This window comes from Psittacula echo (genome assembly GCF_963264785.1).
Source record: "Psittacula echo genome assembly, chromosome: 3".
NCBI lineage: Eukaryota > Metazoa > Chordata > Aves > Psittaciformes > Psittacidae > Psittacula > Psittacula echo.
This window is the reverse complement of record NC_137736.1, coordinates 124,339,281-124,365,012: the sequence shown is the minus strand read 5'-3', so window position 1 is coordinate 124,365,012 and position 25,732 is coordinate 124,339,281. Positions and strand designations below refer to the sequence as shown.

At 46.9% G+C, this 25,732-nt stretch overlaps 2 protein-coding genes across 10 annotated transcripts in view; one reads left to right on the top strand and one right to left on the bottom strand.

Annotated features, from left to right (window-relative positions):
- Positions 1–26: 26 nt before the first annotated feature.
- Positions 27–11,149, top strand: AAMDC (adipogenesis associated Mth938 domain containing). 2 transcript variants are annotated; one of them, XM_080613669.1, is made up of 4 exons: positions 27–147; positions 4,075–4,225; positions 8,733–8,828; positions 9,542–11,149. In XM_080613669.1, the coding sequence occupies exons 2-4, from the start codon at positions 4,094–4,096 to the stop codon at positions 9,680–9,682; spliced, it is 369 nt and encodes a 122-aa protein (XP_080469795.1). In that variant the 5' UTR covers positions 27–147; positions 4,075–4,093; the 3' UTR covers positions 9,683–11,149. The 2 variants fall into 2 exon arrangements, with proteins under 2 accessions (XP_080469795.1, XP_080469796.1); XM_080613670.1 differs by lacking the exon at positions 27–147 and having other exon boundaries at positions 1,647–4,225.
- Positions 11,150–15,943: 4,794 nt separating this feature from the next.
- INTS4 (integrator complex subunit 4) overlaps positions 15,944–25,732 on the bottom strand; it is a 32,499-nt gene continuing 22,710 nt past the window's right edge. For 3 of the 8 annotated variants that reach the window (XM_080613149.1, XM_080613152.1, XM_080613156.1), the window contains 10 exons: positions 24,707–24,800; positions 23,503–23,583; positions 22,981–23,111; positions 22,115–22,174; positions 20,686–20,845; positions 20,188–20,331; positions 19,078–19,198; positions 16,915–17,075; positions 16,148–16,270; positions 15,992–16,088 (listed from right to left, as the gene is read on the bottom strand). In XM_080613149.1, the coding sequence (XP_080469275.1) occupies positions 16,181–16,270; positions 16,915–17,075; positions 19,078–19,198; positions 20,188–20,331; positions 20,686–20,845; positions 22,115–22,174; positions 22,981–23,111; positions 23,503–23,583; positions 24,707–24,800 (1,042 nt within the window). In that variant the 3' untranslated portion in view covers positions 15,992–16,088; positions 16,148–16,180. The other 5 variants (XM_080613153.1, XM_080613154.1, XM_080613151.1 and 2 more) reach the window with 4 other exon arrangements.

Genomic DNA, 25,732 nt, shown 5'->3' with positions numbered 1-25,732 from the left:
GGGATAGACCACCCGTCTGACCAATGGCAACGGGAGGCGGGCGTGGCCATCAGGTATCGCTGGCCAATGAGAGGGCACCTAGCGTTCGCGCCCCCTCCCTTCCGCGGTATAGGTGGAGGGTGCTCCCGGTGGGCTGTGTGTTGTGAGGTGAGTGTTAGCGGCCGTAACGGAGCCCTTCGGTGTGAGGGGACGCGGTGGGACGGGAATGGAAGGGAAAAGGGAGTAAATGGCCGATCATCTCCTGGTCCTGCTGGCAGGCAGGCGCTCTGTAGAGCTGCCCGGCGTTAGAGAGAGGGATGAAGTGGCGGGGCCTTGCTTTGAGTTCCCTGAAAGCTGTGCTGCCCGCCACTGGCATCCCCGTCGTGTGCGGTTCTGCCCCTCACTAACTCTTCTCTCGGTTCTCTGCTTTTTCCTTATTCCTCCTTTCCCACCTACTTCGAGGAATCCTGCTCTATTCCCACCACTCCACCCTCTGTGATCTTCACCAGTAATTCCCGTCACCCGGCTTCTCAGCAGTATTAGGTTAATGAGTCCCCGAAGGAAGTTCTTAAACTTGATATTTGTCCCCTTCTTACCCGGTTTAAACTTAACCTGTCTTTTGTACTTGCTGTTGTGTTGTCAGTTATGAAGTCCTTAAGAAGACCTGCTCCTCTAGCAGCTGTATTACTCCTGAAATGGCTGAGGAGAGGCTGCCCGCCTTCACCTGCTGACCCTGAAGCATTAATATTGTCTTTTGATGCATTACAGTTGTTCTGTCTGAAGCTGCCCATATACTGACTTACTCTTTCACCTTTGTGCTCTTTGATCTCAGGTTGCTCTTAGATTTTATGAGGCATTCTTTCCCTCTGCGATCTCTTAATAAAATACTCTGATGTGCTGCTGTTGTTCACCTTTTATATTCGATTTGTTGCTGGTGGGAGCCGCTCTGAAACAACATTTCCCCTTGCTGGAGATGAGTGTTGGCAACTTTAAAATCCACCTGCCTGTTTGACTGCGCTTCATCTCAAGTTTCTGTTTCATTCTCAGCTGTTTTTTTCTTCAGCCGCTGCTTCATTTGGTATAGTCTCCTCGCATAAACTTGTATTTTGCCTCCTTTTAAGCTCTCCTTCCTTTAGTTGCTGTGGTTTTGCACTCATAACTTTACTTACAGATTCCTGAACCATTCCTCCTCCTCGTTTCCTTGTGTTTGAACTACTGCACCTTACAGAAATTGTTAGTTTAGGTTAAACTTGTGAGCCACAGAGTTCCTGGCCTCTGGTTGTAAGTGGTGGTGCATGTTTTGGTGCTGTACGTTTGTCATAGTAATTAAAAAAGCCAAATCATTTGTTGAGGAAGCATTTTCCTGTTCCTTGCTGATTGGTGACGGGACCATGCCCTGTGTCCAAAATGGTCAAAGTTCCAGATGAAATGTTCATTCTTACTTGAAGATACTCTTACTAATTCAAATACTGTTACTGGTATGCTTTTGCAGTATTATAGGAAACAGCTTTAGATTGCAATTTTTATTTATGGCTTTTAAGTTTTGTTTCTTTGTTTCTGCTACTTGCTTATTTTTGTGCTATTTGGAAACAAGAGTATGGATTAGGAAGCTCTTCCCTGTGAGGGTGCTGAGGCGCTGGCACAGGGTGCCCAGAGAAGCTGTGGCTGCCCCATCCCTGGCAGTGTTCAAGGCCAGGTTGGACACAGGGGCTTGGAGCAAGCTGCTCCAGTGGAAGGTGTCCCTGCCCGTGGCAGGGGTTGGAGCTGGATGAGCTTTAAGGTCCCTTCAACCCAAACCATTCTGATTCCATGAACCCTGGCTCTCCTGTTTGCATTTTGTGCTTGTGTGGTTGTCCAGTTCCAGCCTTGTAACACCATTTGGATTGGGAAAGCTGGTATTTCTAATTACTGTTCATTCACCAATGTCAAATCTCCAGGTCTAATTCTGCTGTTCCCTCTCAAACACAGCACAGGCAAAGGTTATTTTCATTCTTCAGAGCCAGGCTGTGGGCAGTTTATTCAACCTTTATTGCAGTTTGTGGGTGATTTCATTCTGTTGGGACTACAGCTGGTTATTCTTCTGCTATAATCTCCCTTCAAGCAGATCTTTGGAAAAAAGTCCTACAGACCATTGTTTAAATCCACTGCATTGTGAATGTCCAGTGAGGGAAGCCAGAATACATGAATCCAAGCAAGTTTCATTCCCTCATGGCTGCTTGCCTGTTTGGCAGGGGATGGAAGAGTCACAGAGTGGTTTGTGTTGTGGAAGCTTAAAGCCCATCCAGTTTCAGCCCCCTGGCACAGGCAGGGACACCTTCCACTAGAGCAGGTTGCTCCAAGCCCCATCCAACCTGGACTTGATGCAGGGTTGCACTTGGCCTTGCTGAACTCCCTGAGGTTTACATGGTCTCACCTCTCCAGCCTGTCCATGTCCCTCTTGATCCCATCTCTTCTCTGCAACTATTCTGGGGAAGAAGCAACTTGGGCAGACTTGCTCCTGTTCTGAATCCAAACTAATGTGTTTTTATGTCATGGGAAGTGGGATACTGAGACCCTCTCCTGGCAATCTGAGGAGAGTGTGTCTGTGCTGTGATTTGCTGTAGCATGTTCAAGCCAGGAAAAAGGAGGCTTTCCAGGAGGGTTGGAGACCTGGTAACCCAAAGATTTCTGTTTTGTGAGGGCTCTTTAATCTCTGCCACCAGGGTTCCTGTGATTGATTCATTTTTTTTTTTTTTTCTGATGGATTTGGATTAAAAAGATGAGAAACCTCCTGTCTGGAAACATCAGCCAGGGAGAATTTCTGGATCGCTCAGGAGCAGATCTCTTTTTACTGCAGGAACAACCAGTTTTCTACATAACATGGTGTTCAGACCATCTTCCTCCTGAACTAGACAGAGGGAAAGGTGACTCCCTTCCAGGAGCATTTCCAGGGTGTCACCAGGCAATTCCTCTTGTTATCTACTGCCAGAATCACAGCAGCAATCAGCTCACAGTGATGTGAGGGACTGTGAAGAGGGCATAAGCTTCCATGGTGGGGTCAGCTGGTGCTTTGAGTCCCTGCCTGATGGCTGCCCAGCTGTGACTGTGATAGAGATCTCAAAATGAGTGTGCTTAATACCAAAAAGCAGTTGGTCGTTAGCAGTGCTGATAAGGCCTCAGCTGGAGCACTTCATCTAGTTCTAGGCAACACACATCAAAGATGCATGCCAATTGTTGGCTGCCAGGGGAAAAGAGAGGAGAAAATAAGCAGAAATGGAGAAAACATGACTGAAGGGAAGTTTATTTCATCTAGAAGAAAGGAAAAAACACAAAGAGTTAAGTCCTTGGGAAACAAAAGATGGCAGAAAAGAGAAGGCTTAAGCTGTTCTTGTCAGCAATAGAAAGGATTAGGAAAAAAATGGGTTTAAATTGAAACAATGAAGGTTGAGGTCAGACATTGGAAAATGCATTATTTGGGTGTTTAACTATCCAGAGACATTTCTCTCTGCCAGGAGTGACAAGAGAAAGAAGGTTGGAAAGTCTCCTTTGCTGCAGCAACATGGCAATGCCATTGTTCTGTTCATGGCCTTTCCATTGTGTTTATTGGGATTTGTTTAACCTCGTGTACCACTCTTAATTAGCAAAGCAGCCAAAGAAATGGCATGTCTCAGATATTTTAGGATATAATTATTATACTCATTGTACATTTTGGGGAGAAGATTGAAACCCAGCTGGGCTGGAGCAACCTGCTCTAGTGGAAGATGTCCCTGCCCATGGCAGAGGGGTTGGAACTGGATGATCTTCAAGGCCCCTTCCAACCCAAACCAGTCTGTGCTTACATGATTCTATGTGAGAGGATATTCTGAAACCTGATCCCTGTTGATAGTTTAAGAGTTGAGCACCCAATACTTGTACAGATTTAGCATATAAAATTATTTGTGCCAAATCGTGCACAAAATTACCCTCAGTTCAATTCAGTTGCTCCTAAATGATGTGGATAAAGCCTGTAATAGCATTTCCTTCCTAACTGTTTGGGGCAGGGGCAGAGCTTTCTCGTTATGTTAACATGCTGCATGTGTTAGCCTGATATTATGCATTAAAATATCCTTTTTCCAGACTTTGGTTCAACTTTGTGATGTCTTCCCCTGAAATTGCTTCCCTTTCGTGGGGTCAGATGAAGGTGAAAGGCTGCGCCACAACATACAAGGACTGCAAAGTCTGGCCAGGAGGAAGCCGAACCTGGGACTGGCGAGAAACTGGGACTAATGTAAGTTTGCTGGTTACTATCCTCTAGTCCAAAGACCAGTTGTTAAAATCCCAGCCAGAGATTCTGCAAGTTGCCTTTTGCTTCCATCTGTTGAGCTTTTCCTGGGAAGAACCTAGTGTGTGTTTCAGACATGACTGTGCAAACAGGCTGGAGGACTGCAGGCACGACGTCCTGCAGGTGATGGTGCAACAACTCTCCTCCCAGCTCCCATCACCAGGCAGCTCTTGCATCCCTTATAGCTCTCAAACAGCATTCTGTGTTTGGTTAAGAGTGCAGTTGTCACCAGCTGCTGGTAAGAGCCTCTTTCAGACTGTGTAAACAGAAATTGTCTTGAGTGAGACAGGAAAAAAATGCAAGTGAAGTTAAAAGAAATCACCAGTAACCGACCCTGTGTGTTTGGAAGACAACAATGCATGTGATTTAGTTTAGATCCTTTTCCTTGGGGTCCCTTGTGCTTATTTCAGAGGAAAGATATGCAGCTAGTGTCATACCCTGGTTTTGCCATGAAAAGCTCACAGTCTGGCTAAGTACACAACGACTGTTCTTGGTAGCCATATATTAAGTGCTTGCCCTCACAATTTTTAAGCTTTATCTGTAAATGCTATCAGAACAATATAAAAGTCCATGGAACAGTATTGACATTCCAGCTTTAGAAGCAGTATAACATCTGTTGTGTTAGGACCTTGATGTTGGTAATTCTCCCCATATATTAGGCTTGCACTACAATAGCTGTATTGGCTAGGGAAAAAAAAAATGCAGGCTTTCTAAGCAAAAGTTAAAGCACACAAGGACTATGTACCAACCATGTCTTAGACTCAGCATCTGCATCTGTTGAATTCATTTTGACACAACTCAAGGCAGAACCTTTGGGTTTGCAACTTCATCTATAATCTCTGGGGGAACAGAACTTTGCTAACCTGTCAGAGGTCCATTTATACAGTTTATAACACCAAGAGAAAGGTAGTTTCTACTTTTCTCTCTGCCAAAGTTATCTTTACCTTGCAGAGAGAGATAGCTGCATATATAACATTTTAAAATGTAATTCCTTTAGGGACTGATTATAAAGATGAAGCTCTCACTGGCTGGAGGGGTGGGTTGTGTGCCGAGAGTCACTTCTTGCTTGTTTGACAGTGGTTTCCTGGTTCTTTAGGTCAGTTCTATCCTTCTTGCCACTATGAGGAGTTAGGTGATGTGGTTTAAATGTGAATAGCAAGCAACCACTATAAGAACAGAGCTATGCTTTTCCAGACTGCATCTCCAACTCGAAGAACTGTACAAAATTAATCCAGTCAGCACTGGAAGTAGTAGCATTCACCAGATGCATTTTCTGCATGTTTCTTTATGGCAGACTATAGTGCATCTATATTCATTAAGCATGCTTTTCCTGGGGGTAAGTGGAGCTGAAGTTGGGGAAACAAGCAGTGCTGATCATGTCCCACACTCCAGCTGGAAATGAATTGCTTCCTTTCCTCCTCTGCTGTCAGGCTGCTGTCTGCTATGTAATCCTTTCATTGCATAACTGGCTCTGCAAGGTTCTGTAACTGAGCACTGATAGCTCTTACAGCCTTAACCCTTGGGGATGGAAGGCAGCCTCCCAGTGCCTGGCTGCACTCCTGCCATCATGGGAGAAAAGAGTAGGAAGTCAGAGAACAAAAGAGGCAAGGAATTCTGCTGCTCTGCCTCTCCTCCTCCAGCTGCCCAGTGGACAAGGATACACTTACTCCATCATGTTACATGTTTTCCTACAAAACACGTGGAAGCCCCACATCAGTGTGTTTTGTGTACCCTCAGAAAATCCTTTTGTTCCATGGCTTCAATGTCTCAGGAGTACTTTTGTGACACAAGCCTTCCCCAGTAACCCAATTATTGCAATTGCAGTAAACCATTCCAGTTCTTTTTGTCCAAGTTTTGAGCCTACTTTAAAAAGCCCCAAAGGAAAAGCATGTCCTGTTCTGTCACAAACATACACTTGCAATGATTTGCTCTGAGAATGTTCTGTGGATTGAAGTGACCTCTGCATTCTAGGTGTAGATATCAGATGTGAATGGACTAAGGAGAGGACAGCTTTTGGGCTGGCCAGCTGTGTCCTGGGGTACATCAAGCACAGCATAGCAAGCCAGTTGAGGGAGCTGATTCTCCCACTCAAGGCCACACTGGTGCAGCCTCACCTTGAGTGTCATGTGTGAGTTTGGGTTGCCTCAGCATAAGGACATCAGACTATTAGAGTGTGTCCAGAGGAGGGCGACCAAGATGCTGAAAAGCCTGGAGGGAAAGTCTTTGGAGGAGTGGCTGAGGTCACTTGGCTTGTTCAGCTTGGAGAAAGCTGAGGGTGACCTCATCCCAGTCCTCAGCTTCCTCACGAGGAGCAGCAAAAGGGGAGGTGCTGATCTCTGGTGACCAGCAATAGGACACAAGGAAATGGAGTCAATCTGCATCAGGGAGAGTTCAGGTTGGACTTTTGGAAAAGGCTCTTCAATGAGAGGGTGGTTGGACACTGGAACAGGCTCCCTGGGAACTGGTCATGGCCCCAAGCCTGTTAGTGCTGAAGGAGTGTCTGGACTAAGTGTCTCTTAGTTATATGGTTTAGTGTTAAGTAGTCCTATGAGGAGCAGGAAGTTAAGACTCCATGATCCTTATGGGTCCCATCCAATATGATGATCATGAAGGTAGTTTCCAATGTAGTTGATTCTCTGATTCTATGAGGCATTCTATGAACTTAGAGAACCATAAAGACAAACCACCTCTGTTGCTGAAACTCCAGATACCATCCAGGCTAAAGGCTTTCTTGTGGAATTAGTTTAATCCATTCCTTGGAGGTTGCACTCTGCTGTGGGAAGTTTCTCTCACCTGCAACTTGAGGACCTCACTTGTTTGTTTCAGCTTCAGAAGTCTCACTTGCTCTGTTCTGCAAGGTGAGGCAGTGACAGGGCTGAGAAGAGAACTCCTACATCTTGTCTGAGGCTGCAGCGTCAGATGCTGAAGACTTGGGCAGGGAAGAAAGAATAGGAGAGGACACAAAGAGCAAAGCTCACTAATGGAACATCAATTGTTAAGCTGGTGCTTTGACCTTAATTCATTGAAAGCATGGAGTATTTTCTGGAAGTGTAAGGGATAAAGCATTAAAATAACATCCTCCAGAAGTCCACCATGGCATTACCTACTTCAGGTGTGAAACTCATCTCAGTTCTCTCAAAGAACATAAGAATTCTACTCAAAAAAAGCAGGGGGAATGGTATTTATGATCTAAAAACAAGGCACACCAAAGAGGAGCTAAATTCTAGCACAGGTTGTGCAGTATCTTACTCTTGGCCATAGATAGGTACATAAAACTTGAATCCAGGAAGAGAATTACAGTGACATAATGAAGTTTTATATTAACATTACAGGTGTATTTGTGGATTCTTGTGTTGAAAGTAACTGTACTTCTTTAAAACCCTCATGCTCTTAAAGCTCTTTTTGTCTTGGAGGAGTTTGGTTTCAAATACTCCTTTCTCCAAATTAAGACTAGTGCAGAACTTGAAATGGAATTGATGATGACAATATATTCCAGTCCTCACTGGTAAATGAGATTTGCAGAGTAAACAAGGAAGTCATTTTATTGTTTTAATTATCTAAGGAACTCTTTGTAATTAAAATGAGGATTGGGTTGGGACAGTCAGTCAGTGTTACAATCAGATTTTGTTCATTTGAAAACAGCAATATGTTGCAATTTGTGGATTTCACTTTTTAACAGCTATAAAATGCTCGTTCTTAGATGTAAATCATAGAGTCACAGAAAGATTTGGGTTGAGAGGGACCTCAAAGCTCATCCAGCTCCAACCCCTGCCACGGGCAGGGACCCCTTCCACTAGAGCAGCTTGCTCCAAGCCCCTGTGTCCAACCTGGCCTTGAACACTGCCAGGGATGGGGCAGCCACAGCTTCTCTGGGCACCCTGGGCCAGCGCCTCAGCACCCTCACAGGGAAGAGCTTCTGCCTAAGAGCTCATCTCAGTCTCCCCTCTGGCAGGTTCAAGCCATTCCTCTTGGCCTGTCCCTACAGGCCCTTGTCCCAAGCCCCTCACCATGTTTCCTGCAGCCCCTTTAGGCACTGGAGCTGCTCTAAGGTCTCCCCTTCAGGAGCCTTCTCTTCTCCAGGCTGCCCCAGCCCAGCTCTCTCAGCCTGGCTCCAGAGCAGAGCTGCTCCAGCCCTTGCAGCATCTCTGTGGCCTCCTCTGGACTCGCTTCAACAGCTCCACATATTTTAGAAGCATGTAATGCATCTTTTTATTTTTACCTGTTCAATGAAGTAGTATAATATTGCCATCAATTAACTGTCATCCTTCATCTGCATGTAGAATGCCTTTTTTAATTACCAGTGTTATCTGCTGTGTTTATGAAGAGGCTTGTGTTACGTTTTGGCACTGCTAATTTATGCTGCTACTCTGTGGACAGTTTCAAAAGACATAGAAGGAGCTTACCTGGTTGATACTCTCAGTACAAACTGTTTTTTTCCTCCCCTGGCTCTTAGCATTCTCCAGGAGTGCAACCAGCTGACCTTGAAGAAGTCGTCAAGAAGGGTGTTAAAACTGTGGTGATTGGTTGTGGCATGAGTGAGGCGTTGCAGGTAGGCCTGTGTGCTGTGAGAAACATGAACTAGAACTGTTTGCTTTCCCTCTGATCAGGAGGACAAAGAAATCTGAGATGCCTTCCTAAAAGGAGAAGAATTCAGGATGCTGAATTGGCATCAGTGAGCTCCTGCCAGGAGTCCCTTTTTCCTGAAACAAACGTCATTTGAGTTCCTCTGTGTTAGCATCAATGTGAAATGGTAAAACAGGTTTATCTTCTGCTACAGGAGGAATTTAAACAAGGAGAACTTCTTACAATGTCGTTACTCACTCTCTTAGAACAGGTCATGAACTCCTTCTCTGGCCTGCTGTAAAGACTTTGATAATGAGTTATTTTTGTTACTCACTTCAGCAGATAGCACTTCTGAGTCCCTGTAGCTAGTCTGAGCTTCAGGAGAAGCCACTCTTTAGTTTTTGATGAGGTGAGTAACACCTCATTGAGATTAATTGTACCTTTAACTCCAGTTCTATTTATTTTGGTAAGAAAGGGCTGCATTTTAATCATAGAATAACCAGGACTGTAGTGACAGGACAAGGGGTAATGGGTTAAAACTTAAACAGGGGAGATCTAGGTTGGATACAAGGAAGAAATTCTGTACTGTGAGGGTGGAACAGGTTGCCCAAGGAAGTTGTGAATGCCCCATCCCTGCTTTACAGTGTGAGGGGAAAAGAATATAATACTTGCTTTTCCCATTTCCTTTTCTCTTCTGAGGTTCCAGCATCCACTGTGGACTATCTGAAGAAAAACGGGATCGATGTGTTGGTGTTGCAAACAGAGAAGGCTGTGGAGCAGTACAATGCCCTGGCTGCACAGGGTGTCAAAGTAGGGGGGGTCTTCCATTCAACCTGCTGACTCCTGGCAGCTCCATGACCACACAAATCACAGGCACATCCCTCCACTGCATCAAATTACAGGCAACAGAGTGTGGAGCTCCATGCCAAGGTGGTTGTGCCCTGACAGTCTAAAATGCAAAGGCAGTTTATTAGATTGAAACAAATCAAGTGCTTACAAAAGGGGGTTGGTAATGAAATCATTGAATTATAGAACCATGTTTATACGTTCTTGAGACTGATCTAACCTGAACACTGTCATATTTTGGTTGCTTAGCTTTTTACCTGTTTGCTAAATTAAAATGCTAAGGTTTGAATACTTTTATTAGGAAATGGCCCAAGATTACATTATTGGCTACTGGAATGCAGCTATAGGATAGCTGATGGGTGCAACCAAGTGGGTATGAAGGTAAAACTTCATACAACTAAGTTAAAACATGAACAAAAAGCAAACCCTGAACATACAACTTTGCCTCCTGCTGGTGCCTTCTGTCAGGATGTTGGCTAATTCATGACCATCACATAATTTAACACTAAGATTTTACATTGAGCTTGAAAAAGGAATAAAAAATAAAGTTTACAGGGAATAAACATCAAATTTGAGCCTTAATCCTCCCAATGATAGGAAAACGCTTTGAGTAGTGCAATATGTATCTATTCAAAAGTCCTTATGTGCTTAAAATCACCAGGAAGATTTGTTACAAGAGTTTGCAACCAACAGCAGATGTTGATCGTAGGCAATCAGCCTAAATTGCTGCTAGCAAGTGGGGCTGGAGGTGAAGATTCTGACTGGTTATGGTTAGCTGAGGATTTAAACATCATGCCAACAAGCAGGTTATTCTGCTGGAAGTTTAACAAGTTCTCTTCGTTGCTGTTGTTGTTGGGCTTCTATTAATAGTTATACTAGTTATACTAGCTATAGTCATATTAATATTAAACTATTAATAGTTCCCTCCTGGAGGTATTCTTTGCCCCACCAAGCAAATTCTTGAGCTGTGCATATGAAGTCTCTGTTAATGAAAGCACAAAGGTGACACTAATGGCCTGAGGCACTTGGAGCTCTCCCAGCAGTAGCAGAGAGGCTTAGACTGGTATGAGAATGCAAAGACCTTCCCAAGCCCCAAGAATAACCCTTCACAAAATCCTCTGTTCTGTTTGTTCGCTCTGGTAATCATTTCAACCCTTTTATCTGCTCAAATACAAAGCAGAGGGAAAGTAAGGGAAAGCTTTTACCTTGCAAGCTCCTAATGACAGCAATATTCTGTTAGTGCAGCTGCATTTGAGGCATCTCACCTAAACCAGCCAGAGCTGCTCTTCCAGCTGCAGCTGCGGTCTCTGACACAGCAGCTGGTACAACAGTCATCAGAACTGCTGTGGTATTTGTCTGCATAACTTCCATGGGGCAAAATAGGTGAACCACCACCCCGGAAGACTTGCAGGCATCCCAAGGGAATGCCATAGACTCACATCCTGCCAATCCACTCTGTGTGAAGACTTTTTGCATTAAATTCTGTTCTCTTCTAGCAGGGGTAGTTTGACTCTCTTGCTTGTGGTGATGTGTTTGTATTTTTTCATGAGCTTTTGGGCCTGAAGTAGGAAGAGACGTTGTAAGTCTTGTACTGAGCGGACAATACCAGTTTTTAAGTGCCACAGTATGCACGTTACACTGTTAGAGGTTGAGCAAACACTTGGTCTTTCTCCTCCAGCTCTGGGCTACCCAACACGAGAGGGACATGGAGCTGCTTGAACCAGTCCAGAGGAGGCCACGGAGATGCTGTGAGGGCTGGAGCAGCTCTGCTCTGGAGCCAGGCTGAGAGAGCTGGGCTGGGACAGCCTGGGGAAGAGAAGGCTCCTGAAGGGGAGACCTTAGAGCAGCTCCAGTGCCTAAAGGGGCTGCAGAAAAGCCAGAGAAGGGCTTGGGACAAGGGCCTGTAGGGACAGGCCAAGGGGAATGGCTTGAACCTGCCAGAGGGGATACTGAGATGAGCTCTTAGGCAGAAGCTCTTCCCTGTGAGGGTGCTGAGGCGCTGGCCCAGGGTGCCCAGAGAAGCTGTGGCTGCCCCATCCCTGGCAGTGCTCAAGGCCAGGTTGGACACAGGGGCTTGGAGCAAGCTGCTCCAGTGGAAGGGGTCCCTGCCTGTGGCAAGGGTTGGAACTGGGCGAGCTTTAAGGTCCCTTCCAACCCAAACCAGTCTGTTTCTGTGATTAATGTGACACATTAATGATGAAGCCAAATTCAACAAAACTGCCAGCCCATATCCTACATTGAGGAAGATGGTTTGTGCTCCTCCCATCATGTGGAACTCTGTGTGTTGTCCTCCTAAAAACCCTGAGGGGAGCAGAGCCCATTCAGTGTTCAGGTGACTTTAGGAGCTGTGCCCTATCTGGCTTTGTGCTGCAGCCTCTTAGTTGTTCCTTTCATTTGCAAACAGCAGGACTCAGAAGCTTCCACTTCCAGAGCAAGGAGCTGCAGCGTGCAGAGGAAGTGGGTTTCACCTTCTAAAGGCAAACTGCCAAATTTCACTACCATCAGGACAAGATTTCGGTGTCAAGATGATCTGCTGCAAGTCTTTCCCATCTGGATCTTCTCTTCCTGCTCTCCTCACAGCTTCCTGAGGCAGCATCAGCTCCACTTTGGGCTGCTCCAGTCTCTGAAAGCCCAATTTCCTTCTTGGTGCCTTTGCTACATGATAGAAACAGCTGGAACTGATTCATCAAAAGGTTCCAGCAGCCCTCACTTGGTATCTTCATTAAATCTCTGCTTTCAACTACAGCCATAAATAACCGGGTACAGTTAAGGGCTCACAGGCCCCATGATGGGGATGCACTTTCACAGGGCAGCATTTCTCATCCACACACCCCGCTTCACCTCCCACCACGAGCCCCATCTCCTGCCTGCAGGGAACTTGTGCAAAAGCAACGCTGGGGCTCGGACGGGTGCCAGGAAGGTCCCAGCCCTTATCTTGGTGAGGCAGCACGAGCGAGCTGGCAGCCAGGAGCATGAGGCCATGAAAACACTCCCACAGCCCAAACACACCAACTCTGGTGGCTTTAAGGGACATGAAATGAGCCACAGAGAAGCTGTGGCTGCCCCATCCCTGGCAGTGTTCAAGGCCAGGTTGGACACAGGGGCTTGGAGCAAGCTGCTCTAGGGGAAGGTGTCCCTGCCCGTGGCAGGGGTTGGAGCTGGATGAGCTTTAAGGTCCCTTCAACCCAAACCATTCTATGATTCCATGTTTACAAATCTGCTCATACTCGCAGCGGGGAAATCAAAGGTAAATTTGAATCCTGGAAATGGTACAGTCAAATGCTATTGAGGAAATGTGTTTGTACATTTCCTAGCAGCTTCCAGTATCTGAAGGGGGCCTATAAGGATGCTGGCGATGGACTCTTCATCAGGGACTGTAGTGACAGGACAAGGGGTAACGGGTTCAAACCGAAACAGGGGAAGTTTAGATTGGATCTAAGGAAGAAATTCTTTACTGAGAGGGTGCTGAGGCACTGGAATGGGTTGCCCAGGGAGGTTGTGAATGCTCCATCCCTGGTGGTGTTCAAGGCCAGGTTGGATGAGGCCTTGGGTGCCATGGTTTAGTGTGAGGTGTCCCTGCCCATGGCAGGGGGGTTGGAACTGGATGATCTTAAGGTCCTTTCCAGCCCTGACTGTTCTATGACTCTATGATTCTACATATTTGACTGGACCCTGACTTTTAAGATCATCAGAGCTACAGAACCCTTTTCTTTCAGTTCAGCTGAGATGATGATGAATATGATCTGCTTGAACGGATGAAACCTAAGAAGAAAAAGAGAACCTGCCATTTCTTCCATGATTCAAACTAGGGATCAGGTTAAAACTTAGAGGACGCTATCAAGAAGAGAAGCCAGCTGTGGAATACTCATGAGGAGACTGGAAATACTCCTGGCAGCCTTACAGTTTCAAGTGGTTTTAGGCATTTTGAATTGCAGATGAAGAACTTTGCCATAGCTCTTCAGTATTTGATTCTCGGTGGTAATACAGAAGGCGAGTGATCTTTGCCTACTATGATAATGAAAGGAGCTCAAGCACAGCACGAAGGGAGCGAACAGTAGAAATTAGTCCCAGTGCTCAGAAAGCAGGAGAAAGCTGCCAAGATTTTGATCCTGAAAATGAAAATGCAAAAGAAAAGGTCCAGACTGGAGCAGCTGTTGGGGCCTGAGAGCAAATCAGAAACCATAACTTACATACCATTAAGCACAGAGCAGCCAAATTACCTTGAGGAGAAGCAGGGGTTGTGCCAAAGAGCTGGGTAATGCCAGGACCTGGTGGGTTTATCTACAGCACCAAAGCTTCCCTGTGCTGCTCATCAATATTGCTCTAACCTGACAAGGAAGGGCAGCACTTGGGACTGAAGAACTGTTCCCTCCACCCCTGCCAAAGCATCAGTTGTGGCCTGAAGCATATGGGTACCACCTGAATTAGATGTCCTTACTGGAATGATAAACTGAAGTGCCAAATTGAGAGGGGGAAAAGAGTCTGGAATGAGCCAGCTCAAGTACAGAGAACAACCAGCCACTGGAATAACCTCCCCAGGGATGAGGTGACTCCCCAACACTGGACGCTGTTAAGACTGGGCTGCGCAGGGTGCTGGGACATCATGTCTAGGCCATGCCAAGTGCAAGGTCCTACACCTGGGTCGCAGCAACCCCAGGCACGGCTACAGGTTGGGCAGAGAAGAGATTCAGAGCAGCCCTGCAGAGAAGGACTTGGGGGTGTTGGTCGATGAGAAAATGAACATGAGCCGGCTGCAGTGTGCGCTCGCAGCCCAGAAAGCAACCGTATCCTGGGCTGCATCAAGAGGAGCGTGACCAGCAGGTCGAAGGAGGTGATCCTGCCCCTCTGCTCTGCTCTCGGGAGACCTCACTTGGAGCATTGTGTGCAGTTCTGGTGTCCTCAACATAAAAAGGACATGGAGCTGTTGGAACAAGTCCAGAGGAGGCCACGAGGATGATCAGGGGCTGGAGCAGCTCCTGTATGGAGCCAGGCTGAGAAAGTTGGGGCTGTTCAGCCTGGAGAAGAGAAGCTGCGTGGAGACCTCAGAGCAGCTTCCAGTATCTGAAGGGGGCTACAAGGATGCTGGGGAGGGACTCTTCATCAGGGACTGTAGTGACAGGACAAGGGGTAACGGGTTCAAACTGAAACAGGGGAAGTTTAGATTGGATCTAAGGAAGAAATTCTTTACTGTGAGGGTGGTGAGGCACTGGAATGGGTTGCCCAGGGAGGTTGTGAATGTTCCATCCTTGGCCGTGTTCAAGGCCGGGTTGGATGAGGCCTTGGGTGGCATGGTTTATTGTGGGGTGTCCCTGCCCATGGCAGGGGGTTGGAACTGGATGATCTTAAGGTCCTTTCCAACCCTGACTATTCTATGATTCTATGCTTTGCCAAGAAAGGTTGGACCAGATGATCCCTGAGGTCCCTTCCAGCCTGGAATTCTGTGACTTATGGATCTATGAAGTTGACTGGAGATGGCTTCCTACCGAGATGTACATCAACCCCTGTCTGCTGGGAACTGAACTGAGGATGCCAAGGAGAAGTCAGCTGGTAACGACCCCGCTATGAGGCATGCAAGGTCCTAACGGTAAACCACCAAAAACCAGTTTGTGAGAGCAGCAGCACTAAGAACTGATATTTAACTTGAGAATACCAGAAGGATTTGAATAGTTCAATGGTTCTGAGTCTCTGGACCACAATATTGCTAGAAGATTGAAAGAAAATCACAATAACCCTTGCAGTGATCTCCCATCTTCCTCAGACCTCGCACCATGTCCACTCATGTAACAAGGAACAGATCAGCCTGAGTTTCCCAGTTTTATTGTAGGAAAGCACAGGAGGGGTCATTATTTACACTCAGCTCTGGACAACTGGAAAGTGTTTCCTCACTGCTCTTTACTTGCTAAAAATACCCCTCTTCCCTTCTCTAACAATTGATTTATGAACACAGGTCGCATTTGGCTGCTGCACTATAAGGTTTCACACATTCAAGTGCTCCTAGGAAACCCCACCAAAGGATTCCTCCTCATAGCAGTTCCTCAGCCTGCTGAAGCCCTGCACACAGGAGCAATGCACAGACCCACTTTCCAATGGGAATGCCAGAAGAATCACGTTGTTAGTAAGTTCTCATCCCTCCGTGCTCCTGGCTCACCTCCTATGGGGAACACTGACAAGCTGCCTGCTGGTTAACTGCGAGCACACTCCAGTGCTTTGGCTGATCAGAAAGACTTTGACTGCCAAAAGTGAACTGAAAAACTAGATGGGTTTTCTCACCTCAGTCAGATGGGGTCACATCACCCAGAAACAGCCGCTGTGAAGCTTGGTGGGACGGGGTTAGGAATTCTCCAACCCATGGCATTTAATCTCAGTGTTCCTAGAGACACACAAAGGTGCAACAGGAGAGCTGGGTGATAGAGATAAGTATGTTTGACTCCATTTTATCTTACAAAACAAGGAACATACCGTGTGTTGCTGTAACTCAACCTCCATGTCCTGCTAACTGAGTTCTGCTGCTTGCACCAACAGCTTCCTCCTCCTTCCACTTGACAGCAGGGCAACCTGTGCCCTCACCAGGACTGCACTTTGCTGCAGAGGAGGTAAAATAGCTCAGGATTTAACCTACATCCATTGGCAGCTTCACTGTAAGGCGCAATTCCTACACCAGAACAACAGCACTTGAGAGTATTTATTTGGCTTTACTAAGAATTTAGGTACCAATGCACAAATGCAAGGTTTAGACACTCAAAAAGAACCCAAACCGACCCAAAAGACCTCACACGCACCCCCACACTCCTCAGCTTTGCTTCCGAGTACTGTAAAAATAACACTGATTCCTGTGCTTCAGCATTTACATAGTAAATACACAGCAGAAAACCTAAAGGCCTGGAGAAGAGAACCTCCCAGTAAGTAAAAATGAAGGTAGGCCCCAATTAAATTACTACTGGAATGGTGATTGGGAACTGCCTGGGTTCAGTATTGAATTGGCTTGAAACTGCTCTTCAGTGGATGAGTAACGCCCGTATTGGTCTGTCTGCTTCCTAACGGAGAAGACCAAAGTTCTTCAGCAGCTTTATATCTGTGCTTGACTGTCTGAACCCAATATAAACCAGTTTGGGTTGGGTTCGCTCTTAGAACACATCATATTGCTTTCATGTAAGCCAAAGAGCCCATAAATACATTTCTTTCAGCAGCAGACTTCACCGCCTGGCAGGTTTGGGCATTATGTACACCTTGACAGGCTTGCTGAAGGGGATGGTCCCCTCTATGCCGTTTTCAGATGGTGGGAGAGCTTCCAAGCTCTCATTCCAGGCAGATTTGGGCATTTTAGCAGCCGCCTTGCTCCGGTTGGAATTGTAAGCCAGCAGCAACCGCACTTCGATCTGACAGGGCTCTGCAGAGGAAAACAAACAGAACAACCCAAAGATGACTCATGAGGTTCAACAAGGCCAAGGGCAAGGTCCTGCCCCTGGGTCGGGGCGATCCCAGCACAAACACAGCCTGGGGGAGACCGGATGGAGCAGCCTGAGGAGAAGGACTTGGGGTGCTGGGTGAGGAGAAGCTCCCCATGACCCGGCTTCAGTGAGCGCTTGAGCCCAGAACCCCCCCGTGTGCTGGGTGCACCCCCAGAGCGTGAGCAGCAGCTCAGGGAGGGGATCCTGCCCCTCTGCTGTGCTCTGGGGAGACCCCCAGAACTGCAGCACTGCTCCAGCTGAGACAGCACCAGACAGAACACAAGGAATAACCTTGTCCCACACTTACCCCACAGTTCAGCCAACACCTCCCCAGGGCTCCCCTTTTCTCCATATCATCAGCTCTTATCCATAGCTTTTAGTCACCCCTATGGCTTCTGCTACACCCTCATCAGTTAACATGTGCCTTGTATCTGGGTGTTCTCCTCTCTAAGAACACATTTAGCACCGGCCTTCAACAAGTTCCATTGTCTTGAATGAAGGCAATTTGTCCATTTTGAATTGAGACCCTGTGTCCTGACACCTCCCTGCTTGTGCCCTCCCCACGTTTCATACACCCAAGTGCCAGTGTCAGTGTTAATGGTTAAAGTAATGGCATGAGGAGACACCAGAAGAGAATCATAGAATGGTTTGGGTTGGAAGGGACCTTAAAGCTCATCCAGTTCCAACCCCATGCCATGGGCAAGGACACCTTTCACTAGAGCAGCTCTTTATAGACCTTCTGATCATCCCTTAGGACCATACTTAAAACGCCCTTATAGGGAAATTGTGACTTGATTTAGCTCCCCCTTCTACCTTTAAATCCAGATACTTCCAGTCCTAGAAACAATACTGGTTTTTCCTCTTCCAACCAAGCTAGCAGGATGAACGAGTACGCCAGGGAAGTGCTATATAAAAAGGAGCATGTGAAAGAACACAGCACTAAAGAAAACTGTTGGTTAAAAACCCATCACCAAATGCTATTTATAACAGCTCAGAAAATAAACTGCTCAAAGAAAACCCACATTTGAATAAACGTGAAGGGATTCAAAAGGAAACAGGACAAAGGGAGCTGTGAGCAAATCCTCTGCTTTTGTTGTTTGAAGTCCACAAGCCAATTACGGAAGCACTTCCATGGGGACGTGTGGATGCTAACAGAGACTGAGCAGGAATGCTGGAGTATTTCATCCAGGCTAAAGGGTGGGCTTTTTAGGGCATTATTAAAAGGGTGAAAGCTGCATCAGTGCTGAAACTGTGCTGTTGGGTACCCACAGTTCCAAAGGTTCCTGCCATGCTCCACTACCTATCAGATCTAAGCCAGTGAATCACAGTGAGTCAGCTTACCCTGACTCCCTGCCTTTAACTGAGGCTGCAGAACTCACTCCTACAACTGATCTTGCTCTGCATGGAGATGGGTGATGTCCTCTCTTGGTTTCAGCTGGGATGGAGTTAGTTTTCTTCCCCATGCATGTGCTCCCCAGCTTGTGGCAAGCAACTTCTCTCCCATGAGAGCAGCCCGTCCAGTCACCTATGGAGCAGCAATGCCTGTCAACCAGGGGAGATAACTGCTCAAAGACTGCAAGAACAAAGTCTGAGCACCCACCAACAGCTTTAGGCTCCAGGATCCCCAAAATCCTTTGGTGAGGCACTGGACCAGGCTGCCCAAGGAAGCTGTGAATGCTCCATCCTTCACAGTGTTCAAGGCCAGGTTGGACACAGGGGCTTGGAGCAAGCTGCTCTAGTGGAAGGTGTCCCTGCCCATGGCAGGGGTTGGAGCTGGATGAGCTTTAAGGTCCCTTCAACCCAAACCATTCTATGGATCCTACATCCCCAAGACTGTGGGCAGCCACATCTATGTGCAGGAGACTGGGATCAAGCAAGACGTGCTGTTATCTTAGAGAAGCACAGCAACACAATCACATGAACTTGTATCATCATCGTTACCTGTCCAGGCTGTGTGCGAGAGGTAAACCTGAGTTATCAGTCTGTGCCTTCCCGGACCAGGATTTCGGAAGTCTGCTGGTTTAGGATGGATGAGCTGTGCTTGTCCATCTGGATACAATACCTACAGAGAAAAAGAAGGAAACAACTGAATGGCAACTGGGCTGGGGATCTACAGAGTGAGAGCTGTGCTGGTGGCTTCCATTTGACTTTGGAAGGCTCCCAGCCTGGAGCCAAGAATCCAGCTGGCCACAGAGCGGCCATCCAGACCCATAGCACAGGTGGAAAAAAGCCATCCACTGACACCAGCTCTTCCTCTGCATTGTGAACAGAGGTTTTAGTTTCTCTGTTATCAGTGAATTCAGGTAGTTTACTTGGCATCACACCACTCCCACCTCCCCAGCTGCATTTGAAAGCCGTGGTTCAGCAGCAGGAACAAGGTTAGGTTGGAAATACAGAGCCAAGAGCCTGCATAGAACCACAGAATGGTTTGGGTTGGAAGGGACCTTAAAGCTTATCCAGTTCCAACCCCCTGCCATGGGCAGGGACACCTTCCACTGGAGCAGCTTGCTCCAAGCCCCTGTGTCCAACCTGGCCTTGAACACTTCCATATCCCTCTACCATTCACAACAGCTCCTTTCGCTCCTCCTCTTCCCATTACTCACACTGGAAGTTCAGCAGCATTTATATATGGCTCATGTCCATACCGTGGTCCGTGCATGGGGAAGCACAGTGTGGAGCACAGAACATCAAGGTGCTCAAAGCAAACTCTCAGGAGCTGCACATTCAAACCAAACTCAACCAAGAGCACTATATACCACGTAGACCACTTTCTCAGTGTGGGGCCAAACCCCAGAAATCCAACATATAATGGATATCAGTAATAATGCATCGGTAATATCAGTAATAATATATCAGTAATAATATATCAGTAATAATATATCAGTAATAATATATCAGTAATAATATATCAGTAATAATATATCAGTAATAATATATCAGTAACATATAATAATACATGATATCATATAATATCAGTAAATGTAGAAGTATTGACATCAAAGTGCCCTTAAGGCACAGTCATGTTTGGATCTATGTCAAGCAACTGCTTACCTGAACTTTAACAGTTCCTTGGGGATCCTGCACATGTTCCAGAGTTGCATCAACATCCAGAGCCACCACCAGCCCCGAGGTAAACCTCAGGGGGTTGTCAGATTCACCCGTGGGCTCGATGATGTTCGCAGTAGCTCGGTGGAGCTGTTGGGAGGAAAGGGGTTGACAAAAATAAGGAGGTGAAGGGAGGAGGGAAGAGAAGAAAACACAATCACTGCTGTTCTTCATGGAGAAGTTGTGGGTTGGAACTGGATGATCTTAAGGTCCTTTCCAACCCAAACCATTCTAGGATTCTATGAACTTTGGATTCTTTTAGATACTGCCAGGAATGAAGTCCTCTATATATTTAGCAATAGCCCTGGCGATGGTAAGTAAGAAGAAGAAAGCCTTTGTAGATAGACTGACCAAGAACCTGAACTCTAAAACCTTCATGGTGTATTATGAAGTAATCAGACAGTCCACAAGGATAATGCATTTAATCCTCCATGTTGCTCTGACCTGCTCTGGAAGAGGAAGGTGGAGGAAGGTACTTTGTCGCAGCGTTGTCTGAAGAATCTTGACCACTTCTGAAGGTTTGGATGTCACAAGCCTGGGCATTAAGTCCAGCAGTTTATCTACAAAACTGCCCTGCATGTGTGGGAGCTCAGAGATGAAACATCTGCGTTCAGAATAAATGAAAACCAAACACTTCCTTCAGCATTACTCATTAAACACATTATGTTATTCAACGTGACAAAATGGTTATTTCCAGCCAAGCTACTTATAGAATCATGGAGTGCTTTAAGGTCCCTTCCAACCCAAAGCTCATCCAGTTCCAACCCCGGCCACGGGCAGGGACACCTTCCACTAGAGCAGCTTGCTCCAAGCCCCTGTGTCCAACCTGGCCTTGAACACTGCCAGGGATGGGGCAACCACAGCTTCTCTGGGCACCCTGGGCCAGCGCCTCAGCACCCTCACAGGGAAGAGCTTCTGCCTTGTATCCAACCTGAACTTCCCCTGTTTCAGTTTGAACCCATCACCCCTTGTCCTATCACTCCAGTCCCTGATGAAGAGTCCCTCTCCAGCATCCTTATAGGCCCCTTTCAGACACTGGAAGCTGCCCTGAGGTCCCCACGCAGCTTCTCTTCTCCAGGCTGAACAGCCCCAATAGAAGATTTTAAGGTCCTTTCCAATCCAAACCATTCTATTATCCAGATTGTGGAACTCATCACTGCCTGTGGGATTTCCTGAGAAACAGGGATGAATTCTGGTGATCCTGCAGCTCGGTGCAAGGAAGAGACACAAAGCAAATGAGCAGTTCTGTTCACCAGCTACTCAGTGTGCTGAGCATTAGGGAATGGGTAGATTTGGTTCCCTTCTTTCATGCCTTAACCAGCTACAACTGCAAAGCAGATCATGAATAAACAGGAATTGAATCAGAACTAGAGATGGAATTCTGCTCAGGCAACTCTGCATACCTGCATCTCCAGGTTAGCTATCCAATTCCCCTCCAAGTCAATGGAGAAACACTGGGCATCCCTATTTGGCCTATTTTAGCCATCTCGATTAGGAATACAATCAAAGAAGCACCTTTCCAGTGAGAGGAGAGCTGAGTGAGCACTTCAGAAGTAGCGGCCATTCAACATCAATGTCTGGGCGAGACGACTCCCACCCTGAGCATGTTGATGGTTCATTCACTCTCATTTACAATTTAGAAACTGTGATAAAGAAAAGGGATATTCCTTCCAAAGAAAGCTCTTCCATTGATCCCACGTTTAAAAGGGAGTTTCCTTCTTGCTTAATCACTACCTCATGATAGCAGTCCCCAAGGTAGGACAGCAAAGGGGAAGTGAGATGCAAAGAGACGAAAACCAAATGGGATATGCCCCAGTGACAATGGTGGGGGGAACTCCGTAACCTACAATGAAGCAGCAATGACATTTCTCACCTCTGAAAGGAATCCACTTCTTGCAGGAACTTCTCACACATCCCAAATAGGGGCTCCACTCTGTAATGGGGAGAACATTCCTTGCCTTAGTTTTAACCAAAGAAAAGGGGCTCTGGGGCACATTTTGGTGTGCTGGAATCCAGCTCAAGCTCCTAAGAACTTACAATCTGGAGGCCAGAAGAGTGGTCCCCATGAGAGAAGAGAACAAGTTGCCATCTCCCTCCCCACATGCATATCCCCTGCCCACAGTCACCTGCATAAGACACTAAGTAAGTTCCCAAAGCCACTGTTAGAAAAGTATTGACTTTCTGCCTATAAACCAAGAGGTTAAAAGGCAAATACATAACAGAGCCCTATGGCAACACAGTAAACTGATGGCATCGAACTTGAAACTGAAGGAATTAGGACATTAACCCACTTTGCTCTAATTCCTCCTAATTCTAACCCACCCAAACCCATTCATTGACCTCAGCAGCTAAAATGAGCCACATGAAGCCTCCAAAACTTGCTAAAACTTAACTTAATGAAGCCAACATTAGTGCATCCTTTAATACATGACTTAAATACATCCCAAATATCAACTCTACAACATTTTTAACCTATTTTTATGTTCAGAAGGAAGAGAACTCAACCCCCAAAACACAACTTCCTCATATATTTGTCATCTACTACACTATCGGGCATTATGAGTATTTATAGTACTTATTGAAATAGTATTTCTATTGTAGATATAAAGGCAGAAGAAAGCTCTGAACTCTTTTAGCTAATGGTTAACTGGCATGTTGTGATGTTTTATGTGCCCAGTTTACCCTTGCTGGGTTTTAACCAAAGTTTAAATGAGGACCCTTTCCCCAGGTCATCCTTACCCTCTGGTGGTCCGTGCAGTCACTATCAACTGTAAGGCCTTTGCCTGCAGCCTCATGTGGTGAATGATGACCACTTGTCTGCTTTCCACCCCGCTGTACATGAACTCCATCTTGTATGTTTCTTCCAAGATCTGTCAAAGGGGCAGCACACGGGTAAGAAACCATCAGGCTCTGTTAAACTCCTGCACACAGCAGGTTTGTGATGGCACTGAGCTGTGTGGTGCGGTCAACACGATGGAGGAAGGGATGGGAGCCAGAGGGACAGGGACAGGCTGGAGAGGTGGGACCATGTGAACCTCATGGAGTTCAACAAGGTCCTGCCCCTGGGTCAGGGCAATCCCAGCTCAAACACAGCCTGGGGGAGACCACATGGAGCAGCCTGAGGAGAAGGACTTGGGGTGCTGGGTGAGGAGAAGCTCCCCATGACCCGGCTTCAGTGAGTGCTTGAGCCCAGAGCCCCCCCGTGTGCTGGGTGCACCCCCAGAGCGTGAGCACCCCCAGACCCAGCTGCTTCCACCTCACCTGCTTTGCTGCAGCAGATGCCAACGCGTTCTGCTTCAGGTACAGAGGAGCTGCCACGTTCCACAGCTTCTCCTGCAGGGCCTGCAGAAGAAACACCAAGAACTGATGGTAAATACCAAGCTCAGATTGAATATTCTAACATTGCGGTGGATGGGCTTGGGAGCAGGGAAGATGCTCTGTCTCTTTGGTCTACACCAGCAGGTTGCTTAAAAAAGAGTGAAATACTCATTTTCTGCTTTTAAGTATAACACAGGGAACCAAGGCCTCCAAATTATATATTCCTGCTGTAAACAGGAGCTGATTTTTTGCTTCACTTAGAATCATAGAATGGTTTGGGTTGCAAAGGACCTTAAGATCATCCAGTTCCAACCCCCCTGCCATGGGCAGGGACACCTCACACTAAACCATGGCACCCAAGGCTCTGTCCAACCTGGCCTTGAACACCACCAGGGATGGAGAATTCACAGCTTCCCTGGGCAACCCATTCCAGTGCCTCACCACCCTCACAGTAAAAAACTTCTTCCTTAGATCCAATCTAAACTTCCCCTGTTTCAGTTTGAACCCGTTACCCCTTGTCCTGTCACTACAGTCCCTGATGAAGAGTCCCTCTCCAGCATCCTTGTAGCCCCCTTCAGACACTGGAAGCTGCTCTGAGGTCTCCACGCAGCCTTCTCTTCTCCAGGCTCAACAGCCCCAACTTTCTCAGCCTGGCTCCATACAGGAGCTGCTCCAGCCCCTGATCATCCTCGTGGCCTCCTCTGGACTTGTTCCAACAGTTCCATGTCCTTTTTATGTTGATCTATGTTTATATGATCTGTACATACACAGAGATACCTATACAATAGCTAAATATAAGGTTGGATGTAAGGCAGAAGCTCTTCCCTGTGAGGGTGCTGAGGCGCTGGCACAGGGTGCCCAGAGAAGCTGTGGCTGCCCCATCCCTGGCAGTGTTCCAGGCCAGGTTGGACACAGGGGCTTGGAGCAAGCTGCTCTAGTGGAAGGTGTCCCTGCCAATCCAAACCATTCTGTGGTTCTGTAACTGGCAAAGTTACTGCATAAATGACGTGCCAGAGGAGGGAATCGGGATGAACTCCAGGAACCTGCTCTTTCACCATCCATCAGTTTTCAGCACCACATGGAAGAGCACCACTGTGATGAGGGCATTTTCAAAGAGCAGCCCAACAAACCCCAGGCAAAGCCAGACCTTGATGAGGAGGAGCTGACACTGAAGATAAGTCGCAGTGAAGTCTGCCATCCCTGCCAGCTCTGACTGCAGCTCTCCAAGCCTCTGAAGATCACTGAAGCATGTGGAAAAGAAAGAAAGAAAAGCCATTAAGACAGCAAGTACATTAACCTAAATGCACTCAGAATGCAGCAACTATGAGGCTATTTCTGCACCCTGCTTTTATCCTCAGAATAAGCACCAGAAACAGCAGCAAAACCCTCAGTACAACACAGTTTGCACCTTGGGCCTTGGCCTGTCCTTTCTTCCTTGACACCAGCACGGCAATGGTGTGTCACTGTCAACCCACATTACTGACAGCCCTATGGGAACCATACAGCACAGTGGTTCCAGCTTGAACTTAAAGCACTCCAGACTTGTACAGCAGCTAATGACCCATTTGTGTTACTCTGCTGGCACATCTCCTTATGTGGGCTGGGATAAAGTGTTTGGAATGTGTCAGGCTCACCCAACCAACTGAATCTGAAGTACAGCTGCCTTTTAAACCAAGCTGCATCCCAACATAACGGTATCTCTCCAACTTGCTGTCGTGTGTTATGGGGTGTAAGCATCTCCTGTGAATCAGAAGTAGCTTTTAACCTGATTGAACGAAAAATGACAGGTAATGGAATGCAAAAGGCTTCAGTTCTCTACCCTTAGACACGTTTTAAACTCAAAAGCGTGTATTTGAGACCACACTTGGAGCATTGTGTGCAGTTCTGGTGTCCTCAACATAAGAAGGACATGGAGCTGTTGGAACAAGTCCAGAGGAGGCCACGAGGATGAGCAGGGACTGGAGCACCTCCTGTATGGAGACAGGCTGAGAAAGTTGGGGCTGTTCAGCCTGGAGAAGAGAAGCTGCGTGGAGACCTCAGAGCAGCTTCCAGTGTCTGAAGGAGGCTACAAGGATGCTGGGGAGGGACTCTTCATTAGGGACTGCAGTGACAGGACAAGGGGTAACGGGTTCAAACTGAAACAGGGGAAGTTTAGATTGGATCTAAGGAAGAA